Source organism: Chiroxiphia lanceolata, chromosome 11 (genome assembly GCF_009829145.1).
Source record: "Chiroxiphia lanceolata isolate bChiLan1 chromosome 11, bChiLan1.pri, whole genome shotgun sequence".
Classification (NCBI taxonomy): Eukaryota; Metazoa; Chordata; class Aves; order Passeriformes; family Pipridae; genus Chiroxiphia; species Chiroxiphia lanceolata.
The window spans coordinates 4506877-4529000 of NC_045647.1; the positions used below are offsets into that span (position 1 = coordinate 4506877).

Sequence of the window (22124 nt, forward strand, 5' to 3'; positions counted from 1 at the left end):
TGAATGTGTGTAATTAAAATCTAGTGACTGTTTCTATGAAAGATTTACAATGTTATTTCATCGTTTGTCATGGCTAATTAACAATATTAGATGAAGTTTTTCTTCTTCAAAGGTCTGATTTTTTCTCATTTATTTATGTCAGAAGTGATAAACAGAGTAGTTAAAAGCTTCTCCGGGTACAGTAGTGAGAAAAGCAACATGTTCTTTTACACCTCGAAGGTTCAAGGTTCACATCCCTGTGGAGTAAAGCAACTCCATCTTCTTTCTAGTGAGAATAATTAAAAATTTCAAAGTGCAGAAGTAGCAGCCTTAAATACAGCACAGAATAATTCCAGCATAACAGAAAGTATTGTGGGACTTGATGGATGAAGAAGAGAGAGTAAGTATAAAATACCATAAATTAAGCCAGTCGTTTTGCTTTAATAGTTGAGACAGCCCTTGAATGAGCAAACAGAGCACAGTGCAGGGTTGTTTCTCATTACATCTAAGTGTGATGTGATCGTAGGGTGTGATTCTCACCTTAGACATGTTCCTTGCCTCGAAGAATTACCCAGGACTTTTTAAGAGCTGCCGGCAGCATTTGCTTTACCCACCACTGAAACGCAGCTGCTTCTGGGGTAAAACACAACCACATAGAGCAAGAATCACGGCAAACATTTTTAATTGGGGTGGCAGGAGGGATTTAGGTAGGATTAAAGCGACCGGTGGAGATGGGAATCTGTAGCCCTGTGGTTAGCTCTGGCATCTAAGCATATCTTGGGTTCTTTGACAAGAAGAACCAGCTTGCTGGCTTGGACTTGATACCGGGTGACTGTGATCAGAAGTTGAAGTATTTTGAGACAAGGAGCCCTGTAAATCCTCTGCTTTTCTCTGTATTGACAAACGTGCATTTTTACTTTTATTTTTTTTTGTCTTTTCCAGCCCCAGCAGCAGCAAGTGGCCACACAGCAGTTGGCCTTTCAGCAGCAGCTCTTACAGATGCAGCAGTTGCAGCAGCAGCACCTCCTGTCTTTGCAGCGTCAGGGGCTGCTGACGATCCAGCCCGGGCAGCCTACTCTGCCTTTGCAACCCCTTGCACAAGGTAGGTGAGGTGGCAAAGCCGTGGCATTTGTGCACACTCACATGGAATTGTCAGGCAGAGTGAGAGAGAGAGAGCTCATAGGCTCATGAAATAATAAGCATGGAAAGATGCTGACGGAGAGGGTGGGCATTATAAAAATATTTTTGGAGAGGGGCAGCGCTGCAGTCATGTGCTGCTCTGGCTGGCAGGGGGTTTGGAGGTCACAGGCAGTTAGCATAGCAATAGAGCTACCACTTGTACTCACCTGGGCTTGAAATCCTTCACAGGAGGAGTCTGCATCGATTCCTGGTGCTAGTTTCATGCCTAAGGGTTTCTCTTTTCCAGATGTGTTTATTGGGCTGTTCCTGGTTCCAACCTGATGGGGGGCTGGCTCAGAGTGGGTCTGACCCACAACTGCCGAGCTGGAGAGATCTCAGTGCCCTTGGCTGTGGCTGCCAGGGAAAGGGGCACTGCTCTCCACAACTGCTTACACGGCCTTCATGTTACTGCCTCTGTGCTTCACAGCTTCATTCCTCCCTCCACATGAGGCAAATTGGGATTAACTCCGTTTAATTTTAATGGTGTTATTGACAATTAGATCCTCCTACATCTTTATTCAGTCCTGCACTCTTCAAGAAGTTACTGCTTTACTGAAATCCCAATTTATTTTCTTTTTTTTTTAAGACACTGATACAATGAAAGCATTACTTAAATCACAATACTTTTGACAGTGATTATAACCTGGGGTTTTTATTCTCTTTTTTCTTTTTTTGGCTTAAATTTATAATTTTATTTCTTAAACTGGGTTTGTCTGTAAGCCTTGGGACATTTTAACAGACTTGCCTGAGCTATGGCTGCTGTGGTTAAGACAGAGTGTTCAGAGTTGGTGTAGCTCAGACATGCCATGGCATCAACCATGATACTGGTATTTCTGAATAATCCTGCCTTTGCCTCCCGTTGCCCCATAATAAATTTGAACATTCACCTTAAAAACTTGAGTCGGCCCACGCTGAATGATTTGGGATCTTCCAAGCAGCCTTAGGGCTGTTCCTAGTTTCTAAATCATATAATGAATTTACATTCAGCTCTGTTCAGTTAAATGGAGGGGACGAGATGAAATTGCTTCTGTTCTTCACCCTCCTTTTTTTACAGTGTGCATAGCTGCAAAAAGGAGAGTGAGGTGGCTGGTGAATATTAACTTACATGGATAAACAGAGACCAGACTAGGGAGTGGAGCCTGCTTTGCTGTGGGGCTGACATGCTTTATTTAGACTTGTTTTTTCCAGACCCAGGGAGGTATTTGAGCACTTAACTCCCATCTTGAGAGACTGAGCTTTTGGGGACCTGACACCTCCCTCTGCAAGACTCAGTTTAGCTTTCCAGCATCCCAGAGCGGGACACCTGGTCTAAAGTAGTGCTGTGCAGGAGTCAGAGGGTGATGCTTGGGAAGATGGTGCTCAAGTGCGAGCTGCGGGATCCGGCCTGGGGTGGTACCTGGTCAGTCATCATTGATGTGCAGTGTGATGAGGAGAAGGCATGAAACGAGTCCAGGAAAAAGGGCACGTAGATGAAATGCCATTTATGCTTGCAGAATGTTGTAACGTGCATTAATTACGCTCCAGATTTATTGTTGGAAACATCCCAGGCTGTTCCCACACACCCACCGGACTAAAGCTTCAACCTTTCTAATTTTTCCCACAGCTCCTGTACTATTAAGTTGGCTCTGTGAGGTTCATTGTATAGTCCATCAGTTAAGCTGTCCAAAGGAGGGCAATTGGGCAGTGACAAGACATGCTCATGTGTAATGTGAAAGAAATGAATGTGGTGATGCATGAAGTGTAATCTGTGCGGTAACACATCGGAGACACCAGTAGGTAATTCAGCCGTCGTGGCATTGATTGATATGGTGAGCAGGGTAGTGCAACTATTAGTCCTCACCAAGGAGCGTATTTAAAACCTAAGGGGTGCTGACTTGCACGCCAGAGACGACATAAACATAAGCAGAAAGGGCTGGTTCTGGCAGGGAAATGAGCTGCGAGTGTTGGGGGCGGCGGGAGCCGGGAGCAAAGAGGGACTGGAGACTTTTCAGGCAGGTTGCAATACAGCACGATATTTTATTCTTTTTTATCAGAGAGATGATGGCTTAAAACTGATGTCATTATGAGGTTTAAATCAACTTTCTGCTTGCTTGAACATGGTCACCTGGGTATGGAGGTACAAGGACACAAAGAGGTTGAGCAACTCTGTTTGTCTTTGAGCCGGTGATACCTGGGGTTGGGAAATTGAGTTCCGTGAGCAGTAATCTGTCAACTGTCCCCACAACATACATTTTTTAAACCTGTGCCTACATTTTCTTTCATAATCAAGGAGACTAGTTGTCCTGAAAAATGCAATGAAGAGCCAGGGCTATAGTTTAAAATAATTGGTAATGGACACTTCTTATTTAAAAAAAAAAATTACATCTCTCCTGCCCTTTTGTTTTCAGAACAGTTTGCAAGACCGAGACAAATACTGTAAATGTGTGTATAAAAGAAATAAAATCATCCCTCTAGTAACTGTAGCTGTGAATTTGGTTAAAAGCATTTTGCATTTATTCTTAAGTATCTGTAATAGTAATAAATGTTTCCAGGGAGAGAATGCTACTTCATAAGTGATATTTTCGTTATGTTTTCAAAACTAATAGATTGTTTAAGCTGTATTTTAGTTTCTTTTTAGTTTTCAATGCTTGCCTATTGTCTTGCATAAAATAGCACATCCTTTAATGTTATATTTGTGTAATCTTTGCTGCTTAGTATTTAGACACTTCTATAATCTAGATTTTACATCTGTACATAGCAGCAATTTAAAAATAAACCCCATTTCAGCAGTGTACTCAGCTGCGAGAGTGAGATCTTTAGTATCTGCAAAATGAAACTGCAAATCACACTTCAGATCACCAGCGAGTGAAAATAATAGGACTGAGACATCTGGGTGCCTGATTGCTCCTGTAGATTTGGCAGTTTCAGGTCTGAATCCTGTTCTTGGTCTGTAGGAAGTTGCAGCCCTGGCAGCAGTGATCTCGGGTAATTGCAGCACAGTTCTGGAAATCTGACTTGAAATTTAGCTCTCGCTGTTAAAATGAAACTGTTAAATGGTAAATTACATAATTTATTGAGAGTGGTCGTGGATCTATTTGACTTGCTTTTACCATTTGTTCTATTATTTTATTTAACCATTTTGCTGGATGAGTGATGAGCACACCTTTCAGCTGCCCAGTTTGACAGGCTAGTCAGGAATTCTCCCTAGAATTATTCTAAAAGAACTAAATTTGGAGAAGGAGGAGAGAGGCTATTTTTAATTTTATTTTATTAATCAGGTGATGTAATCATTTTTTTGGCAAGGGGTTGAGTGCAGACATGTATGACATCACAGTTAGCTCTTCAAATTAATGTAGCCCACCCTAAAATCCTTATTATCTCCAGCATTTTTTCACCCACAATTGAGTATATTATATTTTTCTTTCCATCTGTGCTGTAGTTGTCATTAGTGCTAATGTGAGTTACACTTGGATAGGAAGTTAGAGCAAACACCTTGACTTCTAGGGGATCTACAGCAAGGTATAAATATCACGTCTGTTTTAATGGCTGTAACGCAGGCTTTTTCTTGAGTTATAAGATTAGTAGATCAGAAGTGACCAGGAGGAGAGGAGAAGGGGGAAGGAGAAGAGCATGGATGCCAGCCTGTGTCTAATTAAAAACCTGCAAAAATCCAGGTTAAAAAAAAAAAAAAGTCCAGTTATTCTTTCCCTATTTGCTTATTCTGGAAAATAAAAATAGGTGTCGGCTCATACGGTCTCATATCAATATGTTATCATCAACAGACAAGTCTATTCACTATTGTTTCAATTGAGTAAACAGTGTGTAAGGGTCAGCCGTGCTCACAGGTAATTGTTAGTGCACAGACAGTCCTGTCAAGCATGTTGGCTAAAAATACATCCCACACTGTCACTTCGCAAGGTGTTTGAAAATAATAGCCCCCACACAGCAAAACAGGACACAGGCTTGTGTACTGACCTTTTTCTTTGTTTAATTTGCTCGGAGGTTTAATTTCAGGGGACAAGTAATAATTGAATATGTCTAATAACTAAATGCTCATTTGGGACAAAATCCATCAAAATATAATTGGCATTTGGGGCTGATGAAAGGACGTGGCTTTAGAAAAGCGGATGTGTCCTAAAAATATCTGATCACTTAATGTATAAATTGAAGCCTCTTCCATAATATATATTAATTGCAGATACTTAAGGATTTTAGCATTTTTTTGTAGTGAACCGTTACCGGAGACCAACTGTTTTTGTTAATGCTACTCTGGGAAAGGCGGGGAAGGTTATTGGTCTGTCGTGCAATAATTTACTCCTCTTTGATATGCAAACGATCCACGGTGAATATAAAAAAATCCTATCAGACTCATTTCACAGTTCTTAACCACTTAGATTCTCTGGAGTCTATCGCCTCATTAGACCAGTGCTCTCCAAAGCTAGCATAATTAAAATCTTTAACAGTTTAGCAAAGTAAAGATGTTTGGCTGATCACGTTGAGATGATTATCTATCCATTGTATTCTAAATGACAAAAATAAATTAAATTTAGACCTTGGCATTTTTTATTATGTGTTTCAAATGAATATAATGCATACTGCCTCCTTTTTTTTTTTTTTATTTCAGTACCTTAGGTTGGGTGAGGTACATGCCTGCGTGAGCTGCTGCTGTACACTCAGAAAATGGCAGGTTTCCTTAGGATAGCTCCAGTGCTACAACATGGTGAAACAATGAACAGTCACCCAAACGATGAGCTGGAAGCACAGTGATGAGAAACCTCTTTAAAAACACACAGACACTGGCTATTATTATTTTTTTTTTCCCCTGAATATTTGAGTGACGTGTCTCTACTGCTAATTTTTTCCCATGGCCTCCTCTGAAGGAGCACTGAAATAGTCTGCTGTGAGAGAAACTTGACTTGTTTGATCATGTCACAAACATCAGCTTTATCCAAAAGCATGATCTCAGCTTGAGCACATGGTTCCCCTTCCGTTTGGCCCACTGGAGTTTGCAGTTTTCTCTTGCATTAGTTCTTGAATGTTGTTTCCTAACCCTGATGTCCACTTTGGGACATTTGAAAAAATACAATTTTTTATTATTATTTTTTCTTGAAGCTTATTTTCTGTTTTCGTTTTACTTTTGAATGGCTCATTAGCATTGATCTAAGAAATGACAGTAATAATAGTGTTACTTGTATAGAAAGTTACACAGTTTTTCGGTAGACACATCCATCAATTAAGTGAGCAGTTCGAGAAACCAAAATTAATGAGAAAGATAGGTGTGTTAATGAAATAATCATAGTATAATCAATTTGACTGTTAAAATTTGAAAAGCATTTCAGGAAGACAATATGAATTCATAATTTATGTCTAAAAGTGATTAATAAAAACTGTATTTAATAACAAAGCTATTTGTCATCATTTAAAACTTAAGCACAAAATTAGTCATATTGTGGTTCGTGTTGTCATAATAATAAAGCTGAGTATTTTTTTCCCTGAGACCTTCCTTGTTTTTAATAACAGGTTAGAAAGTAGTCACTTTCCTTAAAAAAAAAGAAGGAAATGAAAATTGGGGAAAAAGAAAGAAATTGAGTTTTTTAGCTGACCACAGAGTAGCCCTTGGCCACCTTTGCTGTCAACCTTGCTGTGAGCGCTGGGGGAATTTCTGCCTGTGTAGGGATTCTGGATATGGGCCCTTTGGTCTAAGAATTGCAAAAAAATATTAATAATTAACATGGTGTTTTGGGTGAGTGTGCTGTTGTATGGATTCCCCCCCTGCCCTCCCACGATTTTGCATTACATGAGTGTTGCAGGTGTCACACCAGAGCGTGGCAGAGCGGTGCTGTGCTCAGTATTAGCATTTAGTTATTAAAAAAAAAAAAAAAATACATGCGCAAAAACACACACAGGCAAAACCAACACTAGGCTTTGTTTACTGACTCTTTGATTTAATTACTGTTTGAAGACGGCCGAATTAGCTGTTAATTGATTTAATTATCCAATTTGTTTGTTTCAGGCATGATTCCAACAGAACTGCAGCAGCTCTGGAAGGAAGTGACAAGCTCGCACACAGCGGAGGAGGCAGCCAGCAACAACCACAGCAGCCTGGACCTGTCCACCACCTGCGTCTCCTCCTCCGCGCCCTCCAAGACCTCCTTAATCATCAACCCACACGCCTCAACTAATGGACAGCTATCAGTCCACACTCCTAAACGGGAGAGGTAGGTCCCCGGGGGGGGGGTTTCCACACTGGGCATCTCCAAGCGATGGCGGAACTGGAGCGGTGGCCAACAGCCTTGGCCTCGGTTTTGTCCTTCCACGTCTTGCTCTGTCTGGTGTTGGCGTGGTTGAATAGAGTCTCTGCTGGGCAGAATATGCTCCTTTTGTTCACATCTTTATGGCTTGTTAATTGGATCAATGTGGGTACAATTAGCTAATTAGAAGTGCATTGGATAAGCGTATTGGGGGAAGTGTGAAGAGTGTAAACTGGGGAGTTTTTTGAATTTTGCATCAGGGGTGATGGTACTCTTGATGTGCTTTGGGTTTGCATGCTGGAGGTGAGGAATAAAATCTGTTGGTCAGTATAGTATTAATTTTTCTGCCAAATTATGGTGCCCCATCTCATCTAACATGTTTGCCTTTTCTTTTTTTACTCTGTATTTACCTGCTTTCACGAGACAGGGTAGGCTTGAGTTCACCAGGTTTCTCTAAAAACAAAGTGGCTCTTTTTTTTAATGTGCTGATAAAATTAGCTAACTGGTGTTGTTTGGCTTTTAAAAGTGTGAGTTAATTTATACTTGCTTGGCTTGCATTGTTAAAAGAAATGGCTTAAATCAGGGGTTGTCTGTTGATGTGCTTCTCAGCGCGGGCTCTGCTTTATTCCAGAGGATGCTTTATTGCAGGTTTGTTTCTGTACACCCCCAGATTTCACTGAGGCGTGTCTAACAATGTAACTTTTGCTTACAGTGAGATAGACAGGCCCAGGCGTTGGGGCCGTGGGTGCCAGTGTTGGCTGCAGCCTCAGCGTCACTGCTGGAGGAGGAGGAGGAGGAGGAGGAGGAGAGGAAGGGTCTCGAGGAGTGGGCGCAATGGAGAGGGCAGTGCTCCTTTGCATTCAGGAGAGTCCCTTTCCCCATCTAGAAATGTTATAGCAGACACCAGTGAAAGCTGGATTTTATGGAAACTGATGGCTTTGTCTTTCCATCCTCCTTTCATTCATTAGAAAGAGGATAATGGAATTTTTAAGCCATAGAGTTTGTATTTCTGGTGGTCTGAGAGTAGATTGATAGGGAAGCTGTATAAATACCTCTTACATCTTTCTGATATTAAGAAAATGGTGCTGTTGGGAATAGATAGATTTTAAGGGAGAGCACACCCACTGTTGGAAGAACTGCTGTGTGTGTAAGGCATCATTTATATACCCATTGAAAGGATGTGGGGGAACCTCAGTGAATACATTTATAATGCATGTAAATGCCAAGGATGTGGTTTTCATGAAGACTTACATGGGATACTAAAAACAATTTGATGTTTATTAAACAATTAAATTCCCTTTTTGCTGCATGTAGAGCTGAACAAGATGGGTTTATGAGTTTTCAGTAAATTTTTTATCCGTGTTTTTCTTACCGAGTATATAAAATAAAACCCCATGTAGTGAGATGGATGTTCTTTCAGTGAATAGAGGCACATGCTATCTGCTAATGGCAGTCTAACCCAGGAAACAGATTCAGTTCAGTTTGCAGTGGAGTGGAAATACAGGAATCTGTTCCAAAGAAAGAGTTTTCTCTATATATACTGTTGAGCAGAACTGGAAATCTGTGTGTCTGAGTCCTGTAACTGTGGTCTGGAGACAGTTGGGATCTGCAGACAAGGTGATACATATGTTTTTATTAGTAAAGTTCCAGATTAATTAGGAAGGCATAAACATGCCATGGTGTTGTTTGAGATTGTCTTAGTTTAGAAGACTTAAAATCCTCAGTGCCTGAATCGATAGCTGTATTGTTAAGCTTGCTGTATTCTTTTCTTGCATATCTGTTGAGTTCTCTACAATATCAAAATACGAAAATAGATATATTTAGGAATACAAATAAGAGAGCTACAGGCTTTGCTTTATCCTGCCTGTGTTTGGTACATGGAGGGTTTACACCATCCATTTGCTGCAGTGATTGAATTACATCTTTATCCATGAGTAGAGCGGGCGACTACAGTCAGGAGAATGCCTCCTGATGCACTTAAGGGTTTTGTTGCAGTCTCATCAGGCACTGTGGTGCCTGCCTGGATTTCATGTGACACAGAAACTCCTTGGTGAGATATTCTGCACTGGTTTCCTTTCTGAAAGGGTGTTTATCTATAGGCAGGGAGTTTGGGGTGGGGAGTGAGCAGAGAGGGAAGAGTTGCTGTGCTCTACCATCAGATGTATATTTGAAAGCTCACAGAAGGGGAAATTTTAGTGCACTTAAAAAAGAGAGAGTGCAGGCACAAAGCAGGGTTTTGGTAACTTTTTGATTGCCAAGGTTAAGACTAGAAAAAAATTATGAGGCTGATGGGAGCTTGAGTTTGCTGGACTTAACAGTGAAATCCATGTATGATCTTGTACCCAGCTGGCTCAGCAGAACAAATACAAGGAGGCTGGGAGGTGCTCCCTAGTCCAGGCTCAGGTCAGATGGATCTGTGGGAAGGGCTCACAAGAGAGGTATCAGCCCTTCTACCTCTCATCACACAAGTCACAGCTTGGCCAGGCCAGGGCAGGTTTTTAGGTTGTGGCTTGCCCTCTCATTTCTGCACCTTCTCTGCAAGTGGCCGTTAGCTCTGGTTTGATACAACCAAGAGCTATTTATTTAGATTTAACCAACAATAAAAAGCACATAGTAAAAACTGTAAGTGTCCTAACAGTTAAGCACAGCCATATCATAACGACTGCCCAGCAGCAATAAATAATCGTATACAGGTAACATTAACTTTTAGGGTGTGCTGTAAAGCTGTTTTCAACCCCTTCCTCTTGGGCTTTTGAGAAGGACTGGGCAGCAGGAGGCAAGTTGCTTATGTGGGAGTTACTGTCATCACTGTCATCTCTGGCACATGTCACTGGGATAGTTCAGGCTGTGCTTTACGGGGTTCCTGATCCCACAGGTCAGGCTGGGAGGCTGCTCGAGACCTGCGAGACAGGAGGCACCTGCGTTAGAATCAGCGGGCAAGCGGCAGGTTCTGCTGTGTATCTTGGGTAAAAACACATTTTGGTTATAAACAAGGGGTTTAAAATAGCAGGAGAAATAGTCATTGGCTGCTTGGCGTGCCCACACATCGCTGTGCCGCGAGCCCAGACTCAGGGTTGTGCACAGAGAGGCTGCAGTCCTGCTCACGCTGTGGGGGATGCAGCTCTGGTGACACTGGTGACTGTGGGGCTGCTGTGCTTGGAGCCAAGGGACAATGAAAATTCTCCTTTATGACTGAAAAGCAAACAGCGGGTGGGTGGCCAGAGTCACCTGGGACGCTCAAAAAGCAAAAATGTATTCAAAAGCAGGAGACATCCTCCCTTCTGGGCAGGGCCCAGGGAGCATTGTGGTGCTGCTCTTGGTTTCTGTGTGCTCTGCAGGGCTTTCATGGGAATGAAACAATTCCAGCTATAAATAATGGGTTAATGCTTTCATTCATTTGGGCTTTGAATGTATATTACATCTATGCTTTTGTCCCACATTTCGCCCAGTTTCTGTAAGTAGCAGCAGCAGCAGCTCTGGGGTTTGGTGCACAGCAATCTGTTAAGGAGATAAATAATCTGCTTTGGCATGACACTCCTACTCTCCTCTTTAATTTGTCTTACACAAGGAAAATTATAATTAAATCATTCAGGGTAAACCCTTGAGTGTAGAGAAGGAAAAAACACACTTTGGTAAAGATTGCCAATAGAGACCAACTTCCCTGTTGTGCCGTGCAGAGACATTTATCAATATTCAGCACTATTAAAGAGAGAACATTTCGTGTGATTTGTGAGGCGGATGCCAAAGCTCAAATCAAGGCTTGTTAAGATCCTTTCCCCATGCAATCATGGGCATTCAGCATCATTAGAATTCAGCACTGACTGTGTGTTTCATGCTTTGATTTTACTCAGACAATTTAATAATGTTTATTGTGCTGATTATATATATAAATTCAGTCAATGCAATAAACATACCTCAGTCATCAGTACCCTAAGGGAAATATTTAGTTATAGATACTTGTATTCACTCAGGATAAGGGAAAGTGAGACCATCAACCAGCATGCAAACCTCTCATCATCTTATCAGCATTTGGGTTTCTTCAGAAACAAGCCGTTTCTCTACACAAGTAAATAAATAAATAACATGAGCCAGTTAAGTACATCTGCTGTGCTTAGAAATGTCAAGGACAGTACCCGCTTTCCATCTCACTCCACTGCATCTTATTTGGGGGAAACTGGATTATTTTCTTAAAAAGAACAGCAAAACAAGACGGGTGGATGCCCGGTCGCTTCAGGTGACTATTGACTGTATAACCTGGTGAGCATTGGGCATCCTGAACCTGCATGCTTGGGAATATTCCCAGTGTGAGTAGGTTTGGGAGAGCAGAACAGTGCGGAATTCATCTGTGCTTTGTAGTGAGCAGAGGTTGCTCCGGTTTGGACTTGAGTTGGGAGGTCTGGGGGTGCTGTGGAGCAGCTGGGCACCTGTGTGCTGGTCCCATCCCCTGGTACCGTCCTGTACTGAGTGCAGCAGAGCCAGGATGGTGGAGGCTGTACACAGACAAGGGAGTTAATTAAGGTTCAGACCTGTTAGTTTAAGAAACACAACTTGTTTACCAGAGGTAAGGTGAAGAGTTGCAGTTAAAGGCTACATGTCCAAGAGATCTTTTGCCATCTGCCAACAGCCCTGTGCTTGGGTCTTGCCCTTACACACAGGCAAGCAGCCATCTCATAGGAAAAATAGATGGAATAAACAAGGGGATTTTAAAATTACTTTTTCTTGCCAGCATGGCAGGAGGAAGGAGTCTGGAGAAAGCTCTGAAGGGAAGTGTGAGGAATGGCATGGCAGACCACTGATCTGCTGGTTAGGCTTAATGCCCCATGTTTCACTGTTGTTATCTTCCATGCCAGCTGATCCTCCATCAAAATCCCAAGGCCCTTAGATGAAGGCATTAGGATTCAGCACAATTAAGAATTACAGACTTCGGTCCATTATTAATGCTCGGGATGAAACAGTTCAGCCTGCAGTCCATATGCTCCCAGGGCCTGATCCTCTCTTGGCCAGCCTCTCTGTGTAGTCCTGGCATTCGTTCTGCACTGGTGCCAGCATCAAATCTGCTCATCCATGTCAGCTCCCCTCAGTTGCTCCCTGCAGTTGATTTTAGCTCATTATACTTTACTCTCAGCAGAGTTGAGTTAGGTTACCTCAAATCCAGTCTCCTGTAAGCAGTGGGTGTTCCTGGGACCTTTCCTCCCAAGAGGTATTTAGCTCCCTCATGTTCTCAAACCCCTATCAGGACCCATGTGCTGTTACCCACAGTCTGAGCAGCTCAGGTACCTCCATGCAGCTTCCTTGCTGTGGAGCCGAGTCGGAGTCAGAGACTGGAGCCCAGATGCCCAGCTGTGTATCCGATAAACCGTCCCTTTCTACACAGCTCCCTCTTCCCACGCACCTCCCGCAGGTGTGATGGCTGTGGGGCTGGTTGGACTGTTCAGTGACAGTGCTACAGGCAGAGCAGGGCACTGTCCTGGCCATCTCCATTTATTACGTACAGGTACAGCCCAGAGTGTCCCAGTGCCTGATCCCTTGGCCCTGGCTCCCCTGCCAAAGCAATTGCCACCAGTTACTGCGTGTGCTCCCCTCTGACTCAACTCTCTGTGACCAGCTTTGAAAAAACACCAGCCGTGACTCAGACCTGGCGTTGCTAATCTCCAGTTTTAAGCCTTATCAAGCATTTTTTATTGTTCGTGCTTCTCAGATGCGGGTGTGGAGCCTCCGTTGCGTCGCCCGCACCCACCGTCTGCCACGGCACTCTTGTGTTCGAGGAACCTTCTGCTAAATCAGTTGTACAATTACACTCGTTCCTCAGTCTGCCCGGGAGCTCTTTAATCAAATTATGGTTTTCAAGGAATTCCTTCGCTAAACCCTGGAAAATCGCTCCTGGTCTGTTTTATTTGTTTTTTTTTTCCCTGCAAAAGATGCAAAGTTAAGCATAATATGAATATTTGATGTGGCCCTTGGCTGAACGAGGGTGCTGGTCGGACGCTTGGGAAGCTGCTCCAGCGTCAGGGAGCTCCTGCACACCAGCGCTTCACTGCTGTCTGGTCCCATGTAATAACCGTCAGTTGTACAACTCCAAACACTAAGCTAATGTATCAAAAAGCACTTAAAATAGATTGGGTGAGCCTTGGCAGACGCTTAGCAGAACTTTTCCAAATTTTAGCATATGTATTGTTTTATTCCTCCATCTGGCCAACAGATCATTGTTTGATATCTGAGTGCTTTGCATATCTCCTCCCTTTTCTTGCAACTGAGATACTTACACGTGCATTTAATACAGCTTAATGCTATTTTTACATACCAGAGAAATAGCTGATGGCTTTCTGTTAATTGCATGCACTTTGCAGTTAAACTTTTACTAAAACATTCCTGTCTAAATACTTAAAGTCCAATGAAAATTTGTCCTCTTCTTTTATTAGAGGTGTTTATGTACTAGTCTTAAAAAGGGACCTGGTTTTGGTTTACTGCACCGTGGATTCCTGTTTCTTTTTATTTCGTCCTGTGTGCAAGTTGTCCTTCCTAAGCATTTGCTCAAAGATCTGACTGTTCTGAATAGCTGAACAGGGACCTAACGAAGAACTGTGTTACTTTTTTATCATACATAACACAGCCTGAGAGTCTAAAGGAAACACCCTTGAAAATGCCGTAGAAGTAGAGGAGTTAGGTGACTTTTGTGTGACTATTTTCTCTGCTGTTCAATAAAAATGGAGCAGTTAGTATGACAGCTGCTATATCATGTTATATTGTACTGCTAAGATATTGAGCAGCATTTAAAGTAAAACTCCACCATTAAGCTGTGTAAACTTTATCCATTTCACTATGGTTTAATGGAAAAAAAATGAGTTTCTCAATAAAATGACATCATTTTTCCCAGGTTGTAATGTTCCCTTTACAACTGTTTTTCTTTAATTCAATTTATTTTACTTTACTTTTTCTTGGCATCCTTTTTTTCTTGCAGTTTGGAGAGGGGGAAATCTCTTTTCACAGAGCAACTAGGTGCTGCTCAAACCTCTCTTCCCTTCTTTTCCCTTCTCCCCCTCCCTCAACATCTTGTGCTGATCTGGAGCTCTATTTTTGTCAGGCAGACAGGGTTGTATTTTCGAAGTAGTGAGATGCACATTGAAATTTGCTAATCAGGATTTGTGGCTCTACCTGCTGCGCATTGAGGGGTGGAGGAAAGAGCAGGAGGAAGAGCATTGCTTGCTGCTGGAGCAACGTTTGTGGAATGCCATGGGGTGTTTTTCTGTGTAGCTGTTGTTGTTAAGCTGGGAGGACTGTAATTTTTTCTGTGTGATCAGGAAAACATATCTATATTATAAAGTATATTCTTGTCATTAAAAGGATGGTATAAGCCCAGGCAGGGAAACTGCTAATATGTGTTGCAGCTTGTCATTTTGGGCTGCATGAATAAAGAGGAGAACTATTCCTTTGGGAAATGATCTCGGGAACTGAGCAACAGATCCGCTAGCCAGCAAATTCTTCCTAACTGTAATTTTCCTTTTTGTGTATACTCAAAAATAACATCGCGATGGGCCCTTAAATACCATTTCATACACAGAGCACAATTTCCACAGCACAGGTGGTGCTAATATAGGACAGTCCCCTAGGCACTTGTCGCCAGGAGTTGTACAGCTTGTTCAGTGTCTGCATCCATATGGCAATCTGTCCCATTCATAGAAAGACATTGTAGCTGTGCCTGTGGGTGCTGTGGTCAATGTAGTGTAAAAAGTAGATTTTAACTCTCGGCAACCTATGTTCTGCTGTTTGTTTTATTGTAGAATCCAATTTATAACGTGGGGGAAGAAAAATCAGCTCAGAGCAAATTCCAGAACAATCTGGCTGGCTGGGGTTTGTGTTTATTCTTGGAGCGCATGGTTAATCAGCAGGTGCACAGCCCCGCGCGCTCTAATGAACAGTTTACAGGAAGTCTTGCTCGGAAGAAACATTTTCCTTGTTGTTTATACTGTGAATTAACTCAGAAGTTGCAAAGCTGTAAACGATGTTAGCTGGCCACGTATGTCGTGGAAGTCTGTTCCATACTTCTCTTTCTTTGGCTTTGCTTCCCACTGTTGCATGGTTTTCCCTGGGTGTGCGAAGCTCGGGAAGGATGCTGAGCCTCTCATGGTGTTTGCCCCTGAAAGGGGCAAATCGCAGCAAAGAGGCTCTCCAAAAAAGGAGGGTGAAGCTTTAGTGTTGCCCAGTGGTTCAAATCTAAACACATGAATGTGGTTTATGGCTGCTCTGGTATCTATCAGTCCAATGCCAAGTGTTGTTCTGTTTTAGTGGGACTATTTGTTATACCTTTTAGTAAACACAAACAAATAGACCGCCTAGCACCTGCAGCAGCATATGATATTTACACTACCTGTATGATTCAGCACGCTTCCCTGGGGAAGCAGGTTTGTGTCCTCTCGATTTTTAGTGCTTTTTTAAACAGCATTCTTCCGAGGAAAAGCCTGTGGCAAAGAGAATGCAATGTTTTAACTGTATTTCTCCCTTGGAGTCATTATTTATCTTAATTATATTTTTATAAACATTTCCCCAAGGGCACTTTGCTGCTGCCACAGTGGTGTGGGGTGGGCAAAGGCCCCCCCCAGTGAGCTGCCAGGCTGTGTGTGATGTGACAGTCACCTTCTGCGCAGGTTTTGTTGTGCCTGTGGGACAGGGGTGAAAAATACTGACGTGAATAATCCCTGTTAATCATATTTGTTGACGTATCACCGGTTTATATAAGAGTGGAAGACTTGCCTCAACTCTAAATGTAACAGAATAGAATTTTGTTGAACAAGAATAGATCTTGTTTCTCAGTGTTTTCTTTTACTATAAATTTAAATGTTACAACAGAATATGAATTACAGTAAAATAAGGTTGGCAAACAGGATCTTTGTACAAAGTATGTATGTACGTTGGTAATTTTACACCTCGGTCTCTGTGAAGTCCAGGGTCTAATCCTGTGTTTTTAAACTTGTGTGTTGTTCTTAAAAGCGCTGCTGAATCAGGGCCAAAGCTTTACCATTGCCACCTCCCTCTGCCGTGCGAATTGGGTGTGTAAGAGGGATGGGATTGCTGTGCTGAAAGTCAGTGTAAAAAATAACAAACTGAAAAAAAACCCAGAACACCCCCCCCCCCCCCAACCTCCAAAACCCATGAAAGTGGTTGGATCACATTTTTTTCCTAATTAAACTAAGATACTGAATCAATCCGTTTTCATCTGAATAAATTAGGAGACTGTTCAGAGAGGAATAAAATGAGATTTAGCAGGGATAAGTAGAAAGTAGCCCAGCTAGGAAATCAAAATTCCAAACTGCGGGTTTGACATGACACGTCAGCTGCTCAGCATCGGTTGTGTGGGAAATGGCTGAGGCATAATCGGGGTTGAGAAATTAAGGTGGGACACTCTGTGCCATGTCTTAGTTAAAAAGGTAAATGCAGTCATGGGAGGCATAAACATGCATGTTGCATCTGAGTCCTTCTTTTTTTTTTCCTGTTCTACTTTATGCAGAACCAGTTAAACCACATTGAGTGTGATGTACAATTGGCCCCTCTCTTGCAGAAAGGATAAAGAGAAGCTGGAGCAAATATAGAGGAGAGCAGCTAGGATGATAAAGGAGTTGGAGGGAATAGGCTATGAAGACAGATTAAAGGGAATTAAAGATCTACACCCTGGAAAAATAGAGGCTCTAGGAGGATGTGATTATGGTATGTAAGTACATGAAGTGATGCTACAAAGAAGAAGAGGGAAAAGATTGTTCTCATTAGTTAGCAGTGCTGGAATTTAAAATCCGGCGTTTCAAATCGTGTGCGTCTGGGTATATTTGATGTACTTTTCACTACAGTACCTAAGCACAGGGTTGAAATAAAAAAATAAGAGTTTTAAATCATAGAGAAACTTGTTAATTCAAGTGCAGAAATGGAACTTGCATCTGAAATAAGTGGTGGATTTTTGGCAATGGGCATTTCTTTTAAATGCTCTAGAAATACATTTTAATTCCTCCAAGGAAAGGATGTAGGGCAGTGACTGTCCTGGAAGAGGGGCTGGACTGGAAGGAGGATGTAGTCGTGTTAGAGTGCTGGAGGGTCATAATGTTGATTAATAATCCAAACCATCAGTGCACAGATCAGACGATGCATATAATTACCCAGTCAGGTTCTGCTCTTTGCAGTGGGGAGGGGGGTAAAAAAGAAGAGGAATGTTAGCCAGATTTTGTCTTAGTCTTGCTGCAAATGCTCCAGCACACTCCTTGCAAACCAGGAATTTAGGGAATAGTACCACAAGAGGCATAAATGGGGGGCAGTGATTCAGGGTGCACAGCTGGCCTTGTGTTACAACAGCACTGCTGTTTTCTTTCTTATACTACAGGAGTACATAAGTTAGTGCACACTGATTAGAAGAGAGGATTTCAGCCTGTGGGCTGCAGTTTTAACCTGATTTGTCTTAAATTGGTGTAGTCATTTAAAATGTAATATACCACTCCTGTTACTTCCAATAGGACTTGATGTAAAACATGAGCTGCTTCTTGTCCTAGGTCTGGATGTGGACTAAAGTAGTGAGGAAGAGGAGAAATGTATCTCTTAAAAGCATCCAGAAATTTGCAAGCTAGTTCTAGAAAGGGCTGTCAGTGACCACACACATCAAATGCCACCTCTCCGGAAAGTCCACAGCCTTCTTCTAAGCATCTGTTCAGATCACATACTTGTTTCCTGGCCATTTCCTGAGGCTTGGACAGGAACATGAATATCTAGAAATAGTTCATTTCAATATATGGCTTAACACTTTAGTTGTTTTGTTGGGTTTTTAATTTTTTTTTTTTAATTATTAGGTATGTTTTAAATTCACAGTTTAGAGAGGAAAGAGGCACTAAGCCACTGTAGTGAGAGTTCGGAGGGATTTGCACCAGTGCAGCTTCTCTGCAAAACACATCTTTATTCAATTGATTTTGTCATGAAGGCAGGAACTTGCATTTGAGTACAGTTAGTACAAGAATTTAATCATTACTGCTTCTGTTTCGATTTTAAATCAAATATAGCAAGTGTTTCTGACTCAGAAAATCATGATTTTTTTTTTAGCAACTTAGTTCTGTCAGTGCTTTCGAGCTCACTGGGCAATCACAAATATGGGAGAGCCATGGTGGTTTCCAGTCATGTGTCTCCTTCTGTACAGGACCAAAATTGTGGCATTTTGCCTTAATGGGTGTGCCATCCACATCAGAGCAGGGGGGAATGTGGTGTGAGACAGAGCCCCAGGCTCTTGCCTGGACTGTACATGGACATCAGTTTCATGGCAGCTGGCAAAGATGAGGTCACTTCCCATTGCCTCTGAGAAATAAAATAAAAGAGCAGTTCTACACTTTCTTAGGGTACTGTGCTCAAACTCCTTCCAGGAGGAAAGCAGGAGACATGGTATTGATTTGTCAGCATGCAGGTGGCTCGGGCATGTTTTCTGCACTATTAGAACATGAGCAGATGCTTCATAACTGTAACAGAAAATCAGGAACGCTTCTCTGCATCACTGACTTCCCCCAGTGTTTTGGCAAAGATCATTGGCCCAAGCAGATGTGAAAGAGGGAGAGTGCAGTATGAAGTATGTCAGCATCATGAATATTTAAAATATGTGTGTGGCAGAAGTACCAATACTGAAGCCTCTGCTTAGCTTGATTTTATGTCCACCCATGACTTTTTAGCCAGCATGTACAAGTGTGGTACCCAGTTCCATGTGGTTAGTAAGTGTGAGTTGAATTAAACCCTACAACTCAGGGGGCTTTCATGCTGGGGCTTTGGTCACTGCTTTCCCCAATACCCACCGTGTTCCCATCTCTCTTTGGGGTGTACTGTCATTTTTACTCTCCATCAGGTCTTTGCTGTCTGTGGCTTCTCTGTCCCCTTGCTTTTGTGTCTCAGAGTGTGAGTCTTCAAGGATGCTGTAGCACAGCAGGTGTATTCCAAAAGGTGAATGGCTGGTGTGTGCAAGTACCAGCTTCAGCAGCCATCCCAGTAGGATTAGGGGGTGAAATTGCTTCCAGACCCTCTGGAGATCCTTGGGGTTACGAAGCAACATGGGGTGAAGGAGGAGGAGGTAAAATTTCCTCTCCTCTATGCAGCAAGCCCAGAGGAGCTGTGGAAGTGCCTACCCCTTCTCCCCTCCCATCCATACTGGAAACAGGGCTGGAGGCAGCAGAAAATGAGTGGACATTTATGCAGTTTTTAGCTTCCCACATGGGTTTTGTTACTCTGTCGTATGTCACGAGTAAGATGACTTACACGAAACATTTTACTTGCCAGGGTGTTCTTTGCTGTATTTCGATGTAATAATGCTGCACTTTTGCATTATTTGGAAGTATTTTTAATGTAAATACCTTACGAAGAGGAAAAATCCCCACGTAGTCTTGATTTTTACATCATTTATTCCTTCACTACTTTGAAAATCATGTCTTGTTATAAAATCATTTCCACTAACTAGTGTTGCATCACCAGTACCCAACCATGAATATGCGTTCCTAGGAAGGAGAGGGTGACAGAAACAAACACCTACTCTAATGTGTCATTAGAAATCAAACAGACCTAAAACTTGCTTCTGCTTGCCAATGCTCAGATCTTCTAAAAGTCTGTCTCCGGCAGCGAGACCAGGGATGGATCCAGATTACAGAAGCTGTGCTTGCATGCAGGCAAAATATCAGTGAACAGTTTCAGATCATAGGTTTGCATTGTGCCCACAAAGCTGTTTGTTTATGTACTGGATTAAAATCTTCTTTTTCCACCTCTATTTGCTCAAACAAAGTGAGTACTTAGATCAGTTAAACAGAGTTCTCCATTCATTCCTACTGGCTGTATCCTTTGTGCGTTACATCCGCTTCTGTATAAACTCGCTCTTTGTTTTGTTTTGAGGTGCTTCTTCAGGCTCTATCAGGGAACAAGTGGCAATCTATAATATCTTCAAAAGTGGGATGGATAAAATAGCAGTAATCTGATACTGACACATAAAGGTCACCGAAAGGCACCGCTGAACCCCCCCCCCCTTCCCGAGCAGGATGGGAGTCGCTGCCTGCGGAGGGGGCCGACATTTGTCTTTCAGTACTGAAGGGTTTTTTTCTCTTTGAAATGTCTTATTTTTGTAAGTTGAAGTAGTTCCTCTGCTTGGTTGAATGGCAGTGGAAGCTCTGCGTAGGTGTTAAGCGTGTTACGCGTAGCGTCGTGTTAGCAAAGTGACCTTTTAAGTTCCCGTTTACAGTCAGCACCAGTCTTTATGGTTATTGACAGCACGAGGCTTTGACATCCTGAGCATCATTTATGGTTTGATATTGTCTTGGTCATTCCGTCATTTTGTTTGGACGCAATACCAGGGTGTCATGTCCTACATGGTGTGTCTTGTCTTGTACAAGTTCCCTGGAAAGAAAAGAGATTTGCACTTGGATTTAAAAAATAAATACAAATCTCGGTAGGGCTCTTTCCGTTGACTTGGCCATGGCCTTTAGGCTCTCACAGAGAAACTTTAAAAAACCCTGCTGGGGGTTTAAACCATGTGACTCCTGTTGATATTATAATGAGATTTACAGTGCTTAAACCCCACGGGGGACTGACTCCTTACTTGGTGTCACACGGCGTTCCTGCAGCCGTCCCGGGGTGGGTAACACGCGGGGGAAATTCAAACGCTGCCTTTTTTTTTTTTTCTCTGGATTCTGCCAAACACACTGAAATTGTAAGTCTCACATGTAGTCTTCATGGAATTTAATGGAGTGTTAACATGAAAGCCTGCTTTCTCACCCTTTACCGTATCCAGGTATGGAAACAGATGATAAAACCCATTATCTTCTGATTTTTTCTGATGTGTACTGAGGATGTTTGACCATATGCCTGTCTGGCTTGGGTGGATGGTGTTCCTTCAGCCATCTTCCCTCTTTCTCAGCTGAGGAAAAGTGTGGTGTAGCATTTTTCTAATTTCCTTACAAAGAATGCATCGGTCCCTTTGTTCTTTTAAAAACTTTACAGAGATTCTCCACATTTGAATGTTTTTTTAAAAGACTGGTAAGTTAAACCAGTGTAATGTTCCTGTATAGAACAAGGCTTTTGTAAGGCTCTTCACCTGCAGTTGTTTTTTTAGGAAATTAACTTGCACATACATATATTTATACTTGAAGAACTATTTATAAACAGCCAAAAATAAGATATTAATGAAATAATTAATTAGATTCATGTAAAACTCTTAATACCTTTTCCAGTCAGTACTTTTTAAGTTGTGGGGGTTTTTTTAATTAAAATAATTTTTAAAACCATCTTCAATAATTTTCAGATTCTCATTGGACCTAAAGTGAAAAGTGGCAGAATCTGGGAAAGAATTTCTCTTTCGACTTCTTTGCACTTGGGATGGCATCTCAGGAGGGTTCAGTGTTCTTGCTACCCAGTGCATCAGAAATAATGTAGGAACACAATTTCTGGTACAGTGCACAGGCAGATAAAATTACAAAAGAAGAATAAACAGCATTTCCACGTGTGTAAAGGTAAAATGGCAAAAAGTAGGCTTTTATCCACAACGTTACCTGTGATCCAGGATAAAATAAGTCATAAAAGCCACACCTAGATGCTGGTATGTGTTCATATCCTTTGTGTATGTTTGAAGTTCATAATACAGCACAGACATACTGTAGCAGAAAGATTTGATATGAAAAATAGATACGTGTGTGAGCATAAAATAGAGACTTCAATATTATTTTGACATTTTAGTTTTAAAGTCATCTAAGGTTA

At 42.0% G+C, this 22124-nt stretch overlaps 1 protein-coding gene across 33 annotated transcripts in view; it reads left to right on the forward strand.

The window, feature by feature from the left end:
• Positions 1–22124, forward strand: part of FOXP1 (forkhead box P1) — a 382430-nt gene that overhangs the window by 312312 nt on the left and 47994 nt on the right. For all 33 annotated transcript variants that reach the window (XM_032699414.1, XM_032699408.1, XM_032699405.1 and 30 more), the window contains 2 exons: positions 922–1081; positions 7151–7355. In XM_032699414.1, coding sequence (XP_032555305.1) covers positions 922–1081; positions 7151–7355 — 365 coding nt within the window. The remainder of the gene's footprint in view (positions 1–921; positions 1082–7150; positions 7356–22124) is intronic.